At 56.9% G+C, this 17,627-nt stretch overlaps 6 protein-coding genes across 6 annotated transcripts; 3 read left to right on the top strand and 3 right to left on the bottom strand.

Moving 5' to 3' along the window:
• Positions 1-335: 335 nt before the first annotated feature.
• Positions 336-5,707, top strand: PHSY_005153 (dihydroxy-acid dehydratase; the record flags this gene model as incomplete). The annotated part of the gene is made up of 3 exons (XM_012335764.1): positions 336-872; positions 2,205-4,000; positions 4,264-5,707. 3 exons carry the CDS (start codon positions 336-338, stop codon positions 5,705-5,707), a joined length of 3,777 nt encoding a protein of 1,258 aa, XP_012191154.1.
• A 51-nt stretch (positions 5,708-5,758) lies between these two features.
• On the bottom strand, positions 5,759-6,847 carry PHSY_005152 (hypothetical protein; the record flags this gene model as incomplete). Its single annotated transcript, XM_012335763.1, has 1 exon — positions 5,759-6,847. The coding sequence occupies one exon, from the start codon at positions 6,845-6,847 to the stop codon at positions 5,759-5,761; it is 1,089 nt and encodes a 362-aa protein (XP_012191153.1).
• Positions 6,848-7,661: 814 nt separating this feature from the next.
• Positions 7,662-9,068, bottom strand: PHSY_005151 (hypothetical protein; the record flags this gene model as incomplete). The annotated part of the gene is made up of 1 exon (XM_012335762.1): positions 7,662-9,068. The coding sequence occupies one exon, from the start codon at positions 9,066-9,068 to the stop codon at positions 7,662-7,664; it is 1,407 nt and encodes a 468-aa protein (XP_012191152.1).
• Positions 9,069-9,660: 592 nt separating this feature from the next.
• PHSY_005150 (hypothetical protein) lies at positions 9,661-13,656 on the top strand (the record flags this gene model as incomplete). Its single annotated transcript, XM_012335761.1, has 1 exon — positions 9,661-13,656. One exon carries the CDS (start codon positions 9,661-9,663, stop codon positions 13,654-13,656), a length of 3,996 nt encoding a protein of 1,331 aa, XP_012191151.1.
• Positions 13,657-13,942: 286 nt separating this feature from the next.
• PHSY_005149 (hypothetical protein) lies at positions 13,943-16,525 on the bottom strand (the record flags this gene model as incomplete). Its single annotated transcript, XM_012335760.1, has 3 exons — positions 13,943-15,494; positions 15,755-15,917; positions 16,405-16,525. The coding sequence occupies 3 exons, from the start codon at positions 16,523-16,525 to the stop codon at positions 13,943-13,945; spliced, it is 1,836 nt and encodes a 611-aa protein (XP_012191150.1).
• Positions 16,526-17,101: 576 nt separating this feature from the next.
• PHSY_005148 (hypothetical protein) lies at positions 17,102-17,413 on the top strand (the record flags this gene model as incomplete). Its single annotated transcript, XM_012335759.1, has 1 exon — positions 17,102-17,413. One exon carries the CDS (start codon positions 17,102-17,104, stop codon positions 17,411-17,413), a length of 312 nt encoding a protein of 103 aa, XP_012191149.1.
• Between the last annotated feature and the right edge of the window lie 214 nt (positions 17,414-17,627).

The following is a 17,627-nucleotide window of genomic DNA, read 5'->3' as shown; positions in this document are numbered from 1 at the left end:
AGGGAATAGGAGCTTGCTTGCGTATGAAGTAGCGGTACCAGTTTGGTAGGTCCGACGCTGATCGATTCGAGGTGATATGCTGCTCGTCAAATCCTTATTAAGAAAACGTGGGTTTGTGTCATTCGTCACCATTTGGGCCGCACTTCCCCTTTCTTTCATCCTCACCTCTGCCCTTGTATGCTACTCTTTCTTCCATCACCTACCTGCTGCCGGTCCTTACATGTCATACGTCAAAGCAAGCGAATCACACTAAAGCGAAACTCGAGTTCTTTCATCGACCACACATTAAACGCCTTTGAACACAACCAGCAACCTCACAGCTACCATCAATCACCATGAGGCTTTCTTTGATAGCGCTCTGCGCTTCGCTCATCGTGGCCGCCTCTAGCGCTCAAAGTCTTACCATCGACGTAGGATCTTCCTCCTCATCCTCTGCACTACTGCTTGCGCGCTCCGATGCAGCGTCGTCCGTGTCATCTTCAAACGGAAACTTGCCACTAGCCAAACGAGTCGATGACGCAGCAGCAACCGCAGATGTCGAGAAGATCGATGTCGAAGCCGAGGAAGAAGACTCGTCCGATGACGCCACGCTCGAAGGGCGAGCGCGAAAACACCGCCACAGGCATCACCGATCCCAAAAGCACTCTGGTCGTCATCACCGACAAAAGTCGCACGTGCATCACAAAACTAAACACACCAAGACGAAACCGCACCAAGCCTACACTTCCTCCTCCAGCGACGGCACGTACGAAGGCAAAGGCACCTTCTTCAGCCCCAACCAAGGTGCCTGTGGAAAGTGGAACACTCCAGGCGACAAGATCGTAGCTCTTTCGAAGGATATCTACGACGATGGATCGCATTGCTTTGATACGGTAAAAGTTTGCCATAAGGGAAAGTGTGTGGATGCAAGCGTGGCGGATCTGTGCCCGGGATGCGAACACACTAGTCTTGATATGACTACTTCGCTGTTCAAGGAGCTGGCGAGCTTGGAGGTTGGCGTGATCGATATCCAGTGGTCTTTCGTATGAACGGTCGCCTTAGGAGGAATTGCTCGCCGAAGGGCTTGGAGCATTCACCTTTCCTCAACGATATTCTCTCTCCCTTTGATACCATCCACTTGATTGTATTTTCCTTCTGTCTGGCTTGCCCAATCGTAATGGTCCATCTTCTCGCAACGCCCTAGTCCGAGGTGAATTGAAGTGTTCCCTCACCGTCTCGGGGTCCCAAGTGGACGGGAAAAAGGAGCCTCATTGAAACCTCATAAGCGAGCTGTCTCGGCAAAAATCGTCTACAAGCACGCTTCTTTTTCTCACGTATGAGCGACGACACCACCAATGATATGTCAACGCCGGATCTCGGTCCAAGTAGGAAGCATTGCATAGAGCCTCGTGCGTCCCCAGACGGCGTATGCAAATAAGTAAGGCCAAAACGGCGGATTCCATGTGCGAGAGGGGGCGGCAAATTGAGATCGCCTTCAAACAAAGTTGGACAGCTTGTTTACTTTGCAGCTGACGTCTGAAACGCGAGGGTCGAAAAACCCACGCGAGCAAGAGACGACATATTTTGGGAGGAATGTTACACCGTAGCTGCGGACGATGGGGCCTGAGAAAAAAGAGAGCAAGCCAGAACAAGCGAAGTCGGCGCGGGGATCCGCCCCCACTTTGAGAGTCTGGAGCCTTCGACTGCCCTGATTTGTTCTGCCTGAATGCCGTTGACGCTCGCCCCATGGGGTATTGGAAATAAACCGAGATCCCGTTCAAACGGACTACGATGTCTGAAAGAAATCCAACCGAGCTGACAGCAAAAAGCGTCTAAGTAGTCACAGCTTGAAGGTCTCTCTGGTGTAATGAGCGGCGCGGGATTGGCTGATGCCTCGGTTCGGTCAATTGCTCGGCGCACGAACGACAAATTCGTCGGCAAACAAGGCATTGGACTCTGCGCGTGCTCAAGTGCCGGTCCTTCTTTTGCTAGTAACGACCCCCACGCCGGTTGTGCCTCTTCCCCCGCAAAAACGGTGTGGGGGCCAACGTCAGCTTGGCCAAAGCTGTTCCGCCGTCTGTGCATCCTCTTCGAACAGTCAAGTTTAGCCAGAGACACTCCTTCAGCTGAAAAGCAGATCAGGTCGCGCGTGGGACCCAGGTATCATCTTGTCCTCCTTCCCCATCACCCCGACCAACATCTTTGTTCCCTTCACGGATCTACAGATCGATCCAGTCGCACCAATCGCAACCATGGCAAACGGAGGAGAAGTCGAGCTGCGCACCACCGCGTCCCGCGCCAACGGCGCATCCGCTCCCGTCCTCAACAGGATCAGCAGATACATTACGCAGTCTGACGACAAGGGAGCTGCCCAGTCCATGCTTCACGCATGTGGTCTCAGCGTGGAAGACCTTGCGAAGCCTCAAGTCGGCATCTCGTCCGTATGGTGGGAGGGCAACCCTTGCAACACGCACCTGCTCGAGTTCGGCCGCAAGATCAAGCAGGGATGCGAAGCCGTCGGGCTCGTCGGTCTGCAGAACAACACGGTGGGCGTATCGGATGCGATCACCATGGGCGGTCCAGGCATGCAGTATTCGCTTCCGTCTAGGGAGCTCATTGCGGACTCGATCGAGACCATCACGATGGCGCAGTACCATGACGCCAACGTGTCGATCCCGGGATGTGACAAGAACATGCCAGGCTGCCTGATCGCTTGTATGCGTCACAACCGCCCGTCCATCGTTGTGTACGGCGGAACAATTCAGCCTGGCAGGCACGGCATGGACATGCCTGGTCTCGGCAGGAAAAAGGGCGACCCCTGCAACGTCGCTGACAACTTTGAAGCGACAGGAGCATACGCCAAAGGTCTCATCACCGCCGAGCAGCGTGTCGACCTCATCCGAAACGCTTGCCCCGGTCCCGGTGCTTGTGGAGGCATGTACACGGCCAACACGTTGTCTATCGCCATCGAAGTTATGGGCATGGGCCTGCCCATGACTAGCAGCATCCCAGCCGTCTATCCTGAAAAGATGCAAGAGTGTCTTCGAGTCGGAGGCTACATCAAGAATCTCCTCGAAATGGACCTCAAGCCGCGCGATATCATGACCAAGGAGGCGTTCGAGAATGCGATCGTCATGACGCACGTTCTTGGTGGTTCGACGAATGCGGTGCTTCATCTGCTTGCTGTAGCTCGCGCTGGTGACATCGACATCACCATTGACGACTTCCAGAGGCTGGGTGACAGGACGCCAATGCTGGCAGATGTCAAGCCCTCAGGCAAGTACTACATGGAGGATATTCACAAGATCGGAGGTGTGCCACGTGTGCTCAAATACATCCTGGAGAACACGGATCTGCTGCACGGCGATGTCATGACGGTGACCGGCAAGACGATGCGCGAGAACCTTGCCGACGTTGAACCGCTCGAGTTCGAGACGCAAGATATCATCCGACCGCTCAGCAACCCGATCAAGGCTACAGGTCATTTGACCATCATGCGCGGATCCCTCTGTCCTGGTGGCGCTGTGTCCAAGCTAACCGGCAAGGAAGGACTGTACTTTGACGGCACCGCTGTTGTGTTCGACGGGGAAGACGGCATCACCGAAGCCATTGCTGAAGGGCGTGTAAAGGATGGCAGCGTCGTCATCATCCGATACGTCGGACCGAAAGGTGGTCCCGGAATGCCCGAGATGCTGGGTCCTACCGGTGCCATCATGGGCGCCGGATTGGGCAAGACGGTAGCGCTGATCACCGACGGTCGCTTCTCCGGCGCCTCGCATGGCTTCTGCACCGGCCACGTCGTCCCAGAAGCAGCCGAAGGAGGTCCCATCGCTCTTGTGCAGGATGGCGACAGGATCACCGTCGATGCCAGCACCCGCGAGATCAACGTTCATGTAAGTGAGGAGGAGATGGAGAAGAGGAGACAGTGGTGGGTCAAGGAGAGGAAACCCAAGATTGTCCAGAAGCACAAGAGGGGCTGGCTGTACAAGTTTGTTAGGGATGTACAGAATGCTAGCGAGGGGTGTGTGACCGATCGCGATCTGTTCTAGGCGGACGGCAATGCAGACGATGAATGGACCAAAGTAGCTCGGCTCAGAGTTGCGTGCTAAGTGACTGTGCGATGGTCTGAGCTGCGAATGAGGCCTGTGACCTGCCTGAATCGAAGCGAAGCGATGATGGGCGGCCAAATGCTCTCACCGTCGTCGAGTCGAGGAGGCCGGGACGGTGGGGCAGCAGAATTCAGGGTCCAACCGAAGATCGAACGTTGACGCGCCAAAATTTTAGAGTTTGCGGAAACGTCATGTTCGATGAGCAAGTTCTTCCCGCTCAACCGTCGTTCGACATCTCTGTAGACAACGGTGATCACTACTCTACCAGAAGTTCAAACAATCCTTCTCAGCTCGCAGCAAGCTGTTATTCGATAGACGGACATTTCTCACCACGCATCGTGGCCCCGGCTTCTTTCTTTACGATCGAATCCTGCGACTCATCATCATCTTCAACTCGTATTACGAACGACTCGATACCATCAGGTAGCAGTCGATCATTCTTCGCCGTCGAGATGTCATTCGGCTTCCAATTCGATGACTCGGAGATGGACGAAGAGTACGTCACGTCTCCGCACCCTTCCATCCCGTCAGCGACAGCAACTGCGTCGATCTCGGCACAGGCGTCAACGTCGAAGACGACCGCAGCGCCGTTCCAGAGCCACTCGTTACACGAGATGCTGCAAAACTTGCCTTCAAGGATATCCTACTCCGCCATCGATGTCATCTTGCCCGGTACGGGTAGGGAGAGCAGCAGAGTGCATAGGTTGTTGCGGCGCGATCTGTTCGATGCACGGTTTCAGATGCTCATCGACGACGACGACGACGAGGAGGAGGAAGGCGAGGCCAGCGCGAATGGAACAGCGTCGCAACATCGGAATGGGAACGTGGATGCGCAGTCCGACTTGATACCCGGCGTATATGAAGGCGGGCTCAAGACGTGGGAATGCGCGTTGGACCTTGTCGAGACGCTCGACGCGCTCCACTCTACCGCTAGCCCGTCCAGCTGGTCCTCCCGTCTCTCTTGCAAAAACGTCCTCGAGCTAGGTTGTGGAACGGCGCTACCTTCCCTCTTCATCCTCTCCCAAGTACTCAACGAAGAACCTTTGGATCGGCCGCTCAACCTCACATTCCACCTCGCCGACTACAACGCCCAAGTTCTCCAGCTCGTAACCCTCCCGAACCTGCTCCTGACCTGGTACGCCTCACCCTCCTCCGCCTCGTACCGCTCCTCCACAGAAGCCGCACACACCACCCACGAACGCAACGAACTCCTCCGCAGAGGCCAGGATCACTTTGACTCCGAAAACGAGCTCGCCATCACCTCGGACCTCGTCGCTGCCTTCTCAGCATCCCTATCGCAACGTGGGATTCACTTGAACTTCCATTCGGGAGCGTGGTCCGAGTTCCCACCTACACTAGGCGGCAAGATGGATGTGATCCTGACGTCCGAGACGATCTACTCGTTGGAATCGCTCCCCGCACTGGTGGACGTGGTGAGTCGCTACGCGGGCGGGTCAGCGTTGACACTGGTGGCGGCAAAGGTCATCTACTTCGGTGTAGGAGGTGGTGTTGAACCCTTCAAGCAGACTCTTGCAGAGAAACACCCGCAGGCTAGAATCGAGCCATTGCTCAACGTCACCAAAGGTGTCGGTCGCACAGTCCTCTCAGTCACCTTCTAAATGCACACATATGAACCGAACGCAATCGCAAGGTAGTACCGTCGTGCAATTCTAGACGAAATCATGCGCCAACTCACCCGACCACTCCAGCATGGCCTGGACCCACCTTCCGATCGGTTTGTGAGCGAACCAGATCTCCTTGGCCACCTTCTCGCCTGCAGCTCGGGTGAACACGTACCAGCCGAACAGCACAAAGTCGGCATGCGTAGGTTGCTCACCACCGGCCAACCACACGGGCTGCCTGCTTCGACTTGCACTCCTACCGTTCCCTCCACTCGCACCTATCAGCGAAGCACTTCCGCCGCCACTGGTAGAATCTGTGCCTTCACAGGTCAACATGGCATTGATGACCTCCAACTTGGCCACCGCTTGCTGGACATGCGTCTCCCTCTCCTCCCGTCCCATATTCGACACCTTGGCCCACCTCTGCTTGCCGATCTTGACTTCGGCAAAGTAGCTCTTCGACTCTTCGTCCAACATACCGTGCACACCTTTCTGCGCCAGCGGTCCGATATGCGGAGCCAACACCGTCTTGCCAAACTGATTTAGCATCGCAGCCAACCTCTTTGTCGCCGAGTCGCCGAACAGCTTGTGGCCGTCGGGGTGTCTTCGTTCGAGGTACTCTGCGATGTTCCACGAATCGACGATGTGGGAGCCGTCGGAGAGTTCGAGTGCGGGGACGGTGACGTTGTCGGCGATGCGCGAGGCGAGGTCGTTGCGAACTTGGACGAAGGTGAGACGTTGACGTTCGTACCCGACGTTGAGCAGTTTGAGATCGAGCAGGGTCTTGACGGTGTGCGGAGAGAAGCAGGCGGTACCGTTGGGTTTGTCGGTCAGATCGAAGAGGACGAGACCGGAAGAAGAGGTGCTGAGAGAGGTGCTGTCTGCGCGGGTGTGGGATGCCGGTTCGGCGGGTGTGCGTGCGGAGGCCGCTGCAGGGACCGCTTCGTTAACACCAGAAGGCGACGAAGTGGTATCCGTGTCGTTGGAAGCTGCAACACGGACGTTCGAGTCGGTCTCGGAGATGGCGAGGTCTTCGAAACCACTCTCCGAGGCAGCGGTGGTGGTAGGTACCGTGGAAAAGTCTTCCTCGGTGTCAGCCGCCGATCCGGCTCGTTTTGCGGAAGTTGTGTCCTCCATGATTTCTTTGCTTGTTTTGTTGTGAGGCGATATCTCCAAAGTAAGGGTGATGATGCTGATGGTGAGCGGGGGAAAGGAGAACGCAGTTATTATATCAGGGCTCGACTTTGTAGCATGACGTGCAAAGTCAGCAAGCCGATTCCGGCAAGCCCGCAACTGTGGAACACAGAGCTCCGCTTCGAAAAAGTCGAAACAATGCACAGACCTCAAACTTGTCTTTAAGCAGGCTTCACAGGGCTTCCAACCCCTCGCGCAGCTCGAAATCCAGCCGAGTGTCGAGACCCAAGGTCGTACGACCTTGACCCTTCATACTCTGTTCGACATACTCGCTCGGTAACTTGTTGTTGTTACGCTGCTCATCCTAGTCAAGGTTGCGGCGATCAGAAGTGATTCAAATGCTTTCGTGTCCAGGACTGTACGCAAAGACAGCGTCAACTTAGGAACGTGCTACAACAGCGGTCACTAGTGTGTGTGCAAGGGCTACGGGCAACAGACATCCTTCTCAAGGAACGACATGCATTGCTCCACATGCTGTGCACAACAGCGTAAATTTTGGCACGGGCCAGCCCGACCCGGATTCTCGAATTTTCTGCAAGATACGAATGTGAGATCGTACACAGACCCCCCACTTTCGCGCCAAAAAACAGTCTCATGGGGCTATTGCCAGATGTCACTCTTCACTCATAGCAAGGATGGTGCAGGACTGTTGTGAAGAACAGTATCTAATGTTTTTGGGCGGTACAAATACAATATAGCAATAGCGTTCGGTGTCAAATCGAGTCCTCTCGCCGTGATCTGGCGGGAAACGCGGCGTTTAGCTATCTTCATCTTCGCTGTCGCTGCCGTACGCCGCTAGACTACCAAGCCCATTGGACGTCGACGGTGCAGATTGCTTTTTTGATAGTGATGCAGGCGTCTGAAGCGATGCTATTTGAGACATTGTCTCCGAATTGAGCAGCGAACCGGAGGCACTGGCCTTGCTTGCAGCGGCCAAAGGGTGATTTCCTTGAGCTTCTCCTTCTGCTGCTACTGCTACTGCAGCGGCAGCGGCTTGTCTTTCCCGCTCAAACTCGGCCCACCCACGTTCGTTCTCCTCCTCAAGCCTGCGTAGCTCCTGGTCGTAGCTCTGCTGAGCGATTCTTCGGCGTTTTGAGTGGACATCCTCACCTCCTTCGTGTTCAAGCCCTTCGAGTGCGCGTAGCGCCTGCTGAGCCTCGATGGCCTGCGACGACATGCCCGCCATGATGACACGTTCTCCCGCACGTCGCATCTGCTCCTGATTGCGCTTCTGCGCTGCTGGATTGGGATCGTCCGAGGCCCACCTGACATTGATGATCTCGTTGTGATCGAGCGACTGATTGAGCATCGCTTCCTTTGCAAACTGCGCGTTGGCTTCGTACTTGAACGTGACGAATGCACACGATTTGCCGGTAAGAACGCGCAGCTTGTCGATCTCTCCCCACTCGCTGAAATGACGTCGAATGACACGTTCGGTGGCGTTGTCAGTCTCAGGTCGCACCGAGTTGTGCTGCGGTCGATATGTCTTTGGATCCTGTCGTTGACGAGGACCACTGTGTTTCTTGACTTCATTGATGCTGCGCCCTCCTTTTAGTGTTTTGCCGCCATCGCGCCAAGCAGCATTAGCAGGAGCAGAAGGTAAGGAGACGCCGTGCTCTTCGTGGATGCGACCGACGTACAGGGTGCGATTGATCTTGGAGAGCGAGCCGGTGCCGCTCATGTCGTCCTTGTAGTTGCCGAGCTTTTCGCGACCGAAGCAGTCACGACCCTGGCTAGGAAAGTCGTTGGAGCGAGGCAGTCGATGAAGAAAGTTGCACTCGACGCCGTGTGGACAACAACCGCGCGCAAAGTGGATGCAACAGTAGACCGCTTCGTCTGGGCTGATGGAGACGCCTTGCTGCATACGTGCTGCCTGCGTCTTGAGAGTGATATCGGCTCTTGTGTACCCAGAGTCCCGAGCAATGTCGCATCTCGTCTCTCGCTTTGCCTTTTGAGCTTCGTTCTCTTCCCTGTCGACGCCGGCGTAGTTTTCGTACCAGATGTTGAAGGTGCCTGCGGACTCGGGCCTAGCGCTGAATGCTTCGCGGATGGCATCGAACTTGGCCTTGGTGACCTGCTTGCGTGCGGGACGCGGTTGGTAGGATGTGGACGCCACCTGGCTCGCCGCTTCTACGATTGCGCCTTCTGCAGGAGCCTCACTCATGACGACGGATGGTGTGCGTGGCTGGGTTGGCCCAGGGGATGGTGGCTGGCGGAAGGATGATAGCCAACCATGAAAGATTCGAGCATTGCCAAACTCAAAGGAAAAAGCCGAAATCCGAGAGCTCAGTCAGCGGCATTTGATATGTTAGGTCCACAACGGCCCAACACACCAACACGCACTTCCGCGTGGAGTTGCACGGCTTCATGCAACGGTCCGACTGACACACACACTTTGCACTCACAACCAACAGGAAAGCACACACTCGACGCACAAACCCCTTTCGACGTTCGCTTCCCGACACCCTCTTACGCATCAGCCTCCATCACATCCTTCGCTCGTCCTCCTCACTCCTTTCAGATTGATAACGAACACCACGACAATCATCTTGGTATCCCTCGGAGGCAGTGCAATTAATCTAGCCCTACTGCTGTGAGCGAGGTCCCAGCACGCCACAGCCACGACCCGTCATTCAGCTATCCTGCTAGCCTGCGTCAACAAACACGGGACGGATGCTCGCTAAAGGTCTACCTCTTCGACTTGAGACTGGCCTTGCTGGGCTCCGTCTCGGTTCGTGAAGTTGTCTGTTTACAGAATGTCGGAAAGCAATGCTCCTGAACACGACAATCAACCATCCACTGCTTCCGACGTGTCCACGTCGACTCAGGACGTGAACGCAAACGAATCTGCACAACACCAGCAGACCGAGCCGGCAGCTTTGGACGCAGTACCGCTTTCGCAAGCTGCTCTGACCTCGAGCGATGACGTCGAAAGCGTGTCGCCTGCGCAACCTGCACCGAGTCCAGTGATTCCCGGCACATTCGACCCAGCCGCTCTTTCCGCATCAGCACCATCTCCTATCGCCAGCACATCCAGCTTCTCGAACACTACCGACAAGCCGCTACCCATCATTACAGATCAAAATGCTGCAAGCTCAGCATCAGCTCCGGATCAGCAACGCCAGTTCGGCGTCGCCGGTCCTTCCTCACCCAAAGCAGAACTCGAGTCGTCCATGATCACGGCCGTCAGTCCTGTTCGAAGGTCCATCTACAAACGCAAGTTGGGCTCCAAGCCAAAAGGTATCCTGAAGCCGGCTCCGCCTCCTCAAAAGGGATTTTCCTTCCGCAGAGATATTCTCCAGAACATCAACACTCGTCTCGCTCAGCAAGGCGTCAATGTCCAAGTACCAGTGCCCCAAAGCGGAACAGCACAGGCCACCGCTTCCTACATCGGAGGCATGTTCCGCAAGATTGGTGGTATGGCTGCCGGAGCTGCTGCCAATGTGAGTGGATCCAGTGCCACCACCGTCGGAGGTTTTCTCAACAACGACCAGCAAACAAGCAGCAACGGTTCCGCACCACATTCCTCGATCAGTAGCTTTAATTCGAACGTCAACAGAAGCAGCGTCAGCATCAGCACCACTGCTTCTTCCTCAGGCTCCACCGTCGTCGCTTCGCAGCAGAACGACTCTGACAATGGATCGACATCTTCAATGGTCAAAAGCACCGTCGTCTCATCCACAACCTCGGCCGCACCGCTCAAGAAAGTGCAATTCCAAGTCTCACACATGACCGTCACATACCCCATCGTGGGCGCAGGAACGCCTGAAGACGAGGACCTCACCCGTCTTCGCATCGAGCGGGAGCATCGTCGCATGCTCAAGGCCCGTCGTGGAAAACCATGGACACCTGAGCAACTCGAAGCACTGTACCGAGAATGCTGCCGAACACGCGAAGAGCATCCATTGAAAAAGATGCGGCTCGTCTTCCAAGAAGCTGCTCAAGCGACCCCGCCGGCGCTCAAGACCATGGACCTTTCCTTCGTACCGCTTGACCGACACGCTGTCGAGCCCATCGCGGACCTGCTCAGCGTCGACTTTGGTCTCAACAAGCTCGTCCTCGAGAACTGCGCCCTCACAGATGACACGGTCAAGTCAATCCTGCATGCTTTGCTTGTCTCGGGCACGCTGCCCAATCTCAGCATAGCGAGCAATCGCAAGATTCGCTTCCGCGGCTGGAAGTACGTGGCCATCTTCATGCGTCGTGCGCGTGCGCTGCGCTATCTAGATTTGTCCGAAAACTCGATCGATCGTCTCTCGCTCGAGCATATTCTGGCGGTCATCACCAAGCCGCCATCGGCCGTCACAAACGGACGCACGCCGCAAGCTTCCGATGCGAAAGCTGACACGAACGGCGCAGGGCAGTCGAAAGCCAAGACAGGTGCTGATGCTGATGACACTGTCGGCGATGGTGAGGACGATGGTAGTGACGACGAGTTCTTTGACGATTTGGGAGAACCGCTCATGCCAACCGCCCCGCTGCTTCGTGATGTTTCGGACGACCCTGATCCGCCGACCTCAGCGATCATCTCTCTGCGTCTCGAGAACTGTGGCCTCAAGGCGGCTTCGCTCGAGATGCTATCCCAGGCGGTGCGGTTCTCGGACATTCGACACCTTTCCCTCCGTCGCAACAAGATCGGTCAGCTTGCATCGGTGGCACTCGCCATCATGCTCAAGGATTATCCGGATAGCGTGTTTGCGTCCGAGTCTCAAGCGGCAGGAACGCAGGAACGCGATGCAAAGTCGTACTTTGAGTCGGCTGCAGCTGCTGCCTCGGCATCCGGTACAGCGGCTGCTGACGCGTCGGATCGGAGTGGGCGCGCGTTGAGAGCGGGCGATGCATTGACCACACCGGAACGTCGTCAACGCAGCTACTCGCCTGGCTTGCCGGATGTTCCTGTCATCGTCTCGAGTCCGGGGGGCGGTATCACCTCTCGCAGGATGCCTGGCCATGTCAACGGTGGGAGCGATCAAAGGCCGACGACGTTCTACGGCGCGCACACGGAGCAGCTTCAGGATGCCATGCAGACGAGCATCGCCGGACCGACGGCTGAACTCGATCTCAGCTTGACCCCACAACAGCGACTCGACATCCGCCGCAACTCGGCACCCAACCTGAGCGAAGAAGAGGCCGTCGCCATCTACCAAGCCAAGCGCGCGCGGCGGATCCTCGCCGACCTACCGCGTGTCGGCAACCTGCTGACGCTCGATCTGAAATCGAACGACATCCGCGGTGGTGTCGTGTACCTTGCTCAGGTGCTCAAGAAGAACCGGACGTTGCGCGTCCTCAACCTGAGCGACAACAATATCGAGATGCCCGGGTTGGTGGCGGTGGCGGAAGCGCTTAAGTACAACTCGACGCTCGAGACGCTGGACATGTCTCACAATCCGTGTTCGGGACCTGGTCTCGAAGGCATCACCACGCTGCGCACCGCTTTCGCGCTGAACTCTCAACTTAAGCGGTTGTTCCTCAACGACACGAATCTGTCTTCGGAAGCGGCGATTGCGTTGGCGGAGTTCTTGCCGGAAGCCAAGAGCTTGATCCATCTGGATCTTGCGGAGAACTTTTCCATCGACATCGCCGGTGTGATGGCCTTGGCGGTGTCATTGCGCATGAACCGGAGTTTGAGGTGTCTGGATCTGAACATTCCTGCGAACAATCCGGATTTCGCGAGGTTGAGTCAGGAGATCCTGCAGAGCTGCGTGAGGAACACGGAGGCGGCGCAGCAGAGGGCGGAGAGGAAAGGGTTGAAGCAGAAGGTCGCTGCACCGATCTACCGAAGTGTGGTGGCGAGGGCGGTGAGGGAGAACGAGGAGAGGGTTAGGAAGGAGGAGATCGAGAGGGAGGGGGAAGTGAGGAGGGTGAAGGAGAGGGAGAGGGCGGAGGTGGAGGCGTTGGTGGGAAGGGCGAGGGACTGCGTGGGGTTGATGAAGGAAGTGGTGGAGGGAGAGGGGAGCGGGGAGGTGGTGGAGGAGCTCAAGAAGCAGGGTGAGAAGTTGCGGAAGAAGCTGGGTGAGGTAGCGGGGAGAGTCGAGGAAGGGGATTTGTTGGAGAAGGTGTTGATGGTTCATGATGAGTTGGAGGAGGTAGGCGCCAGGTTGGAGAGGATCTATGCGAAGGATGCACCGGTGAGGAAGAGCTCGCAAGGAGAAGTAGGACTATCAGCGCATCTCTCGACACCGGATCAGGAGGTGGCTTCGGGGTTGAGCTCGCCTGCATTCTCCATCGCGGATTCAGACGAGGACTCCGAGGACGACTCGTCACACCAACGCAAGGCAAGATCATCTTTCTCTGGTGGTGCAATTCCACCCTCTGAAGCGGCGCCGCTGTCCGAATCAATGCTCGGGCTGCGCATCCAGACCGACCAGCTGGAACCCCTCTCCGCCGCGCGCGAAGAGCCCCCTCCCGAGCCTCATCCACCACGCTCACCCACCGAAAACCTGGCCAAGGGACAGCTGAGCGAAGAAGGCGAGCTGTTTCGAAAAGCCCGCAGTCTGGGTCTTGATGGTCACGACAGTGACGATGAAGCCGAGACCGACGAGCAGCCGGTCGAGAACGAACGCAGATCCCCCACCGCAGCCTCTGGTTCGCTCGGTGAAAGTGCGGATACAGGTGCGCCGGCTAGCGAGGGTGTCGCAGTGGAATCCCTGCAGGCAGCTGTGCACGATTCGGAGATGTCTGGGGAACAGCTGAGGAAGGATCTGCTCAAGGTGGAGGTTCCGCCCAAGAGCGATGCCCCCACCACGCCGTAGCAACACCAAACCCCGGTTCCACTAAGGTTCTGTCCTGTCAACTCTACCACACCGCAAATGTTGGACGATTTTACCAACATGCAACGCCTTCTCCTTGTCTGAGCATGCATGCAAAATCAATGACCACCACTCACAGCGCACACACACGCACACGCGTCAGATGCAAAAGAGAGTCCATGATTCGAAAAAGAAGAAAGACCGAGATTTGAGAGTCATACAGCTAGCGGATGTGAAACAAGTTTCGCCAAACAGAGCAGAGGAACCAAAGAGCGGACGGGATTGCGAGTTAGGCGTAAGCAGTCTGACGCTCGGTGCCCTTGGGAGAAGACTTTCCACCGCGCCTCAACTTGTTAAAGAGACTGCCGTTTCTCGTCAAGCCACTTTCTTTGGCTGGAGAACGACCGGTTCGAGAATCCTGTGATCGATCAAAGTAGGATGCGTCGTCATCGCGGTTGGCTCGTGGTGTGAGGACGTCCCTCTCGCTGGGAGTGGCGGCCGTTCGACCGGTTCGACGGCCGTAGCTGCCACTGTTGACGGAGGCGCCGACGGCGGCATCGGCAGCGGCGGCATAGTCAGATCGGAGGGGTGGAGTGCTGGGCGAGTGTTTGTGCTGTGCTGCTCGTCGACGGCGGTCGCGAACCGAGCCCATCTCGACACCTCCTTCGTCAGGTGGAGGCACGTTGGGATTCTCGCGCATGCTGCGAATGCGCTTGATGAGGCTCTTGTTGCGCTTGGGTGCATCGGACGAGGTACCAGCTGCGGAAAGCCTGTCGTCGTAGTTGGGTTCCGGGAAGGGACTGGCGCTGCCTGCTGCGAGCTCGTCCTGGCCACGGGTGGACTTCTTCTGGCCGGTCATGATGGCTTCCATGTCGAGGACACTGCTTGCTGCACTGGTGGTGCCGCTGCGTTCGCCAAGGTTGGTCGAGTAGGGGCTGAGGTGGGAACGGACGCGCGCCTTTGGTTGGGCGAAATCCTGCCACGGCTCTGCACTGACGCCCCAAACGTCTGCATTGGGATTCGAAACGTCGTAGCGGCTCTCAGGGACGTTGGACGGCTGGGTGTGGTAGCCTTGGCGACTTCGCCAGACGCGTTCGGCTTCGGCGTCTCGGTCTGCGTCTACCTCTTCGTCCAGAGGAAGCTCTGTGGCGGAAGCGTGATCATGCATAGAGAGGGAAGGGACGAGTGGCGCGGTGGCGCTGCGACGACGGCTGCCATTGGCACTTACGCCCGGGCGGATGGCACCCTTCTCGTTGTCGGGGCTGTCGTAAGCGGTGGCGCGGGCGCCCTTCTTTGCGCCTGCGACGTTGCGTGGAAGACCAGTCATTGGGTCAATGTTGGGGTCGAAAGCGCCGACGGGAGCGCGTTTGCCCGAGTTCATGTGGGGAGCGCATGCGTCGTAGGGCGAGTCGTGGTGGAACATGCTGGATCCATTGATGCCCGAGAGATCGAGACGATCAATGATGTCCATGCGGCTGGCCCTTGCGGTGGTCTTGTTGATCTCGTCGTTCATGCGCTTGTCCTTCGCACGCTTTGCCTTTGCCTTTTCGTCGGGAGTCTGCCTGCGAAAGGCGTTGGCGAACTTGCTGGCCATTGTGTGAGATGACTTTGCAGGCTGCTCTGAAGGCGGGAGCGGTGGAAGGCTGCGGTCTTCAAAGGGGCTCTTGGCTGGGACCATAGTGGGAGGCTCGGAGGTGCGCAGAGGCTGTAAGCCGCTGTAGGACGATTCGGGATCGTAGGAAGGATGACGAGCGTGACGCGGGAATGCGTTGGAGCTGGCGTCGTTGCTAGGGTTGGGGCTGACGGTGACGACGTCGGAGAGAGCAGCGAGCACAGCTTGTCTGGAGGAAGACGTGTATGCTGATGGCGTTGTGAAGACGTTGTTGGAGGGAGCGTCCGCCGAGGGTTGTTAAGCGAGGAGAAGGCAGAGGTGAAGAGCAGAGATGTAGTCAGAAATTTGCCGTCCGGGGACTGATCAAGATGATGGGGCCGAGAAAGTACACGAGAGGGCGGAAAGGTCGAGGTTGAGGTCGAGGCCAAGGCAAGCGTGCGGGGGGCGAGATGCGTAGGGATCGAGGCTGAGATTGACATGAAAGCGCACCTGAAGCACACTGCAGCGCCAAGCTGCGGATCCCTTTTTTCCTTTTGGCTGGTGGCGCTGTGCAGCAGAGAGGCAGTGAGGTGCGTTTGGTAGCGTGGCGATCGAGGGTTGGTGCGCAAGCCAGTGTTATTTTCCGCCCCAACCGGTCGCGCATAGACCAAACCTGGCGCCAAAATCAGGGGCAACAGCAGAGGCGAGACCAATCCAAACCGTTTCCTGCACAAATTGCTGTGCGTGCGCGTGTGCGTGCATCGAAAAGCCGAACTGGCACAGAAAACGAGGGACAGAGAGGGCTGGTACGCGCGCTCTGGCCGGAAAATCATCACAAAGGTTAATTCGGACTGGTGACCAGTGGCAGACAGACCACCAGTCAGCTAGCTAGACTAACTGCTTAGCAGGCAGTGCGCGCTGGTCGCAGCCTGAAATCCAAGGGAACCGACAGACCGAGGCTGCGAGGCGAATCTAATCCCTGCCGAAAAAGCTGTCGCCGTAGCGAGGCCAAGCCTCCACGATGGCTTGGCTCAAAGGCGATCAACGGCGGGCGCCGGAAAGCCGCCAGCCAGCACAATTCTCCGGACCGACAACGAGCTGCAAGAATGATCATGTCGATCCGTTGGAAGAGACACGCCATCATCTATCAAGCTGCCTACCTTGGCGACCCGATCCATCATACAAGCCTACCACCGGCGAGCCACGCGAAGCGCCGCTGCACCAACTGCGCTGCGAGCGCCGGAAGCGGAGGCCAAACAGCACGTTGCGCCCTTGTGCCATGCCGGCTCAAGCCCGGCTACATACTGTAGCATCCTGTCTCGAGTCATGTGTCGACGCTTAGCGACCAGTGAGATTGCTGAACAGACCCCTAGATCCGACTGCCTCCAGCACAGGTACAGTGATTTTAGATGATGGAGCCGAGCGGCGGAAGTGGACGATCTCAATCTACTTACCCATCTCTGAAAAGGCTTTGACCTACTGTTTCCGCACGATGATGTCCGTGGGGGCTCGGTTGAACACAGTAAGAGCGAGGTCGATGAGGCACTGGAAATCGAGCGAGCCGAGCGTTGATAGAAAAGCAGTGGCCTCGAGGATGAGATGAACTGTATCAGATTCTTGGTTCCAGTTCAGTTCCACGGTGCTGTGTAAGGGTTAAGGCGGTCGCGGATAGGGATGAGAGAATTGGATCCGATCCAGCAAAAGTGGCGAGGTTGGACTGCACGATGCAGAGCGAGCTCAAAGCAATCGTCGGCCTACGCGTACGAAGCGTCAAGATCTAGATGATGAGAGGAGAGCAAAACAAACTGGACTGGGATGGTGGTTTCGACGAGTTGAGGCGGTTCGAGGTCACCGAGCATGAAAGCATCAAACTTAGAGCGCGTCGGGCCTCGGCTGCGTTGGATTGCAAACAGATTCGGGCTGCAGCTCGCATTTTCCCCCGAACTCTCAGGCGTGCTGCCAAGTTGTGCCTTCTATGCTCCCGCATTTCGCTCCTCCGGCTACAGTATTCAAAGTCTTGTGGGCCAAGAAGCTCAGTCGAACTCGTATGGGCGTAGAACGCAGAATCTTGCCAATTGGACAGAGGATCACCGAGTCTTGGGATTGGTTATCGGCGTCTTGCACCGGCGTTCATCGACTCTGCGCGACCGCCACAATTTCAGGATCTAACAGCAGGAATCGATGCGGTCAGATCGGGAGATGTTACGCCTGACAGCCAAAGAGTAGGTTAACTTTGCTCTTGGCCAAATCAAAATTTCGCCGCTGCTACCGTACCGAGCCGCCGTTTCTTGACAAGGTGATAGAGAAGGCGGCGTTTGATCGACGAGATAACTCCTCCGGCGAGCGCGAGGTGTTGCCCCGAGCATGCGACACATGGCTTGTG

Source organism: Pseudozyma hubeiensis, assembly GCF_000403515.1.
Source record: "Pseudozyma hubeiensis SY62 DNA, scaffold: PHS47, whole genome shotgun sequence".
NCBI classification, from domain to species: Eukaryota; Fungi; Basidiomycota; class Ustilaginomycetes; order Ustilaginales; family Ustilaginaceae; genus Pseudozyma; species Pseudozyma hubeiensis.
Note: the sequence above shows the minus strand (reverse complement) of the source record. Positions and strands in the feature narration are given on the sequence as shown.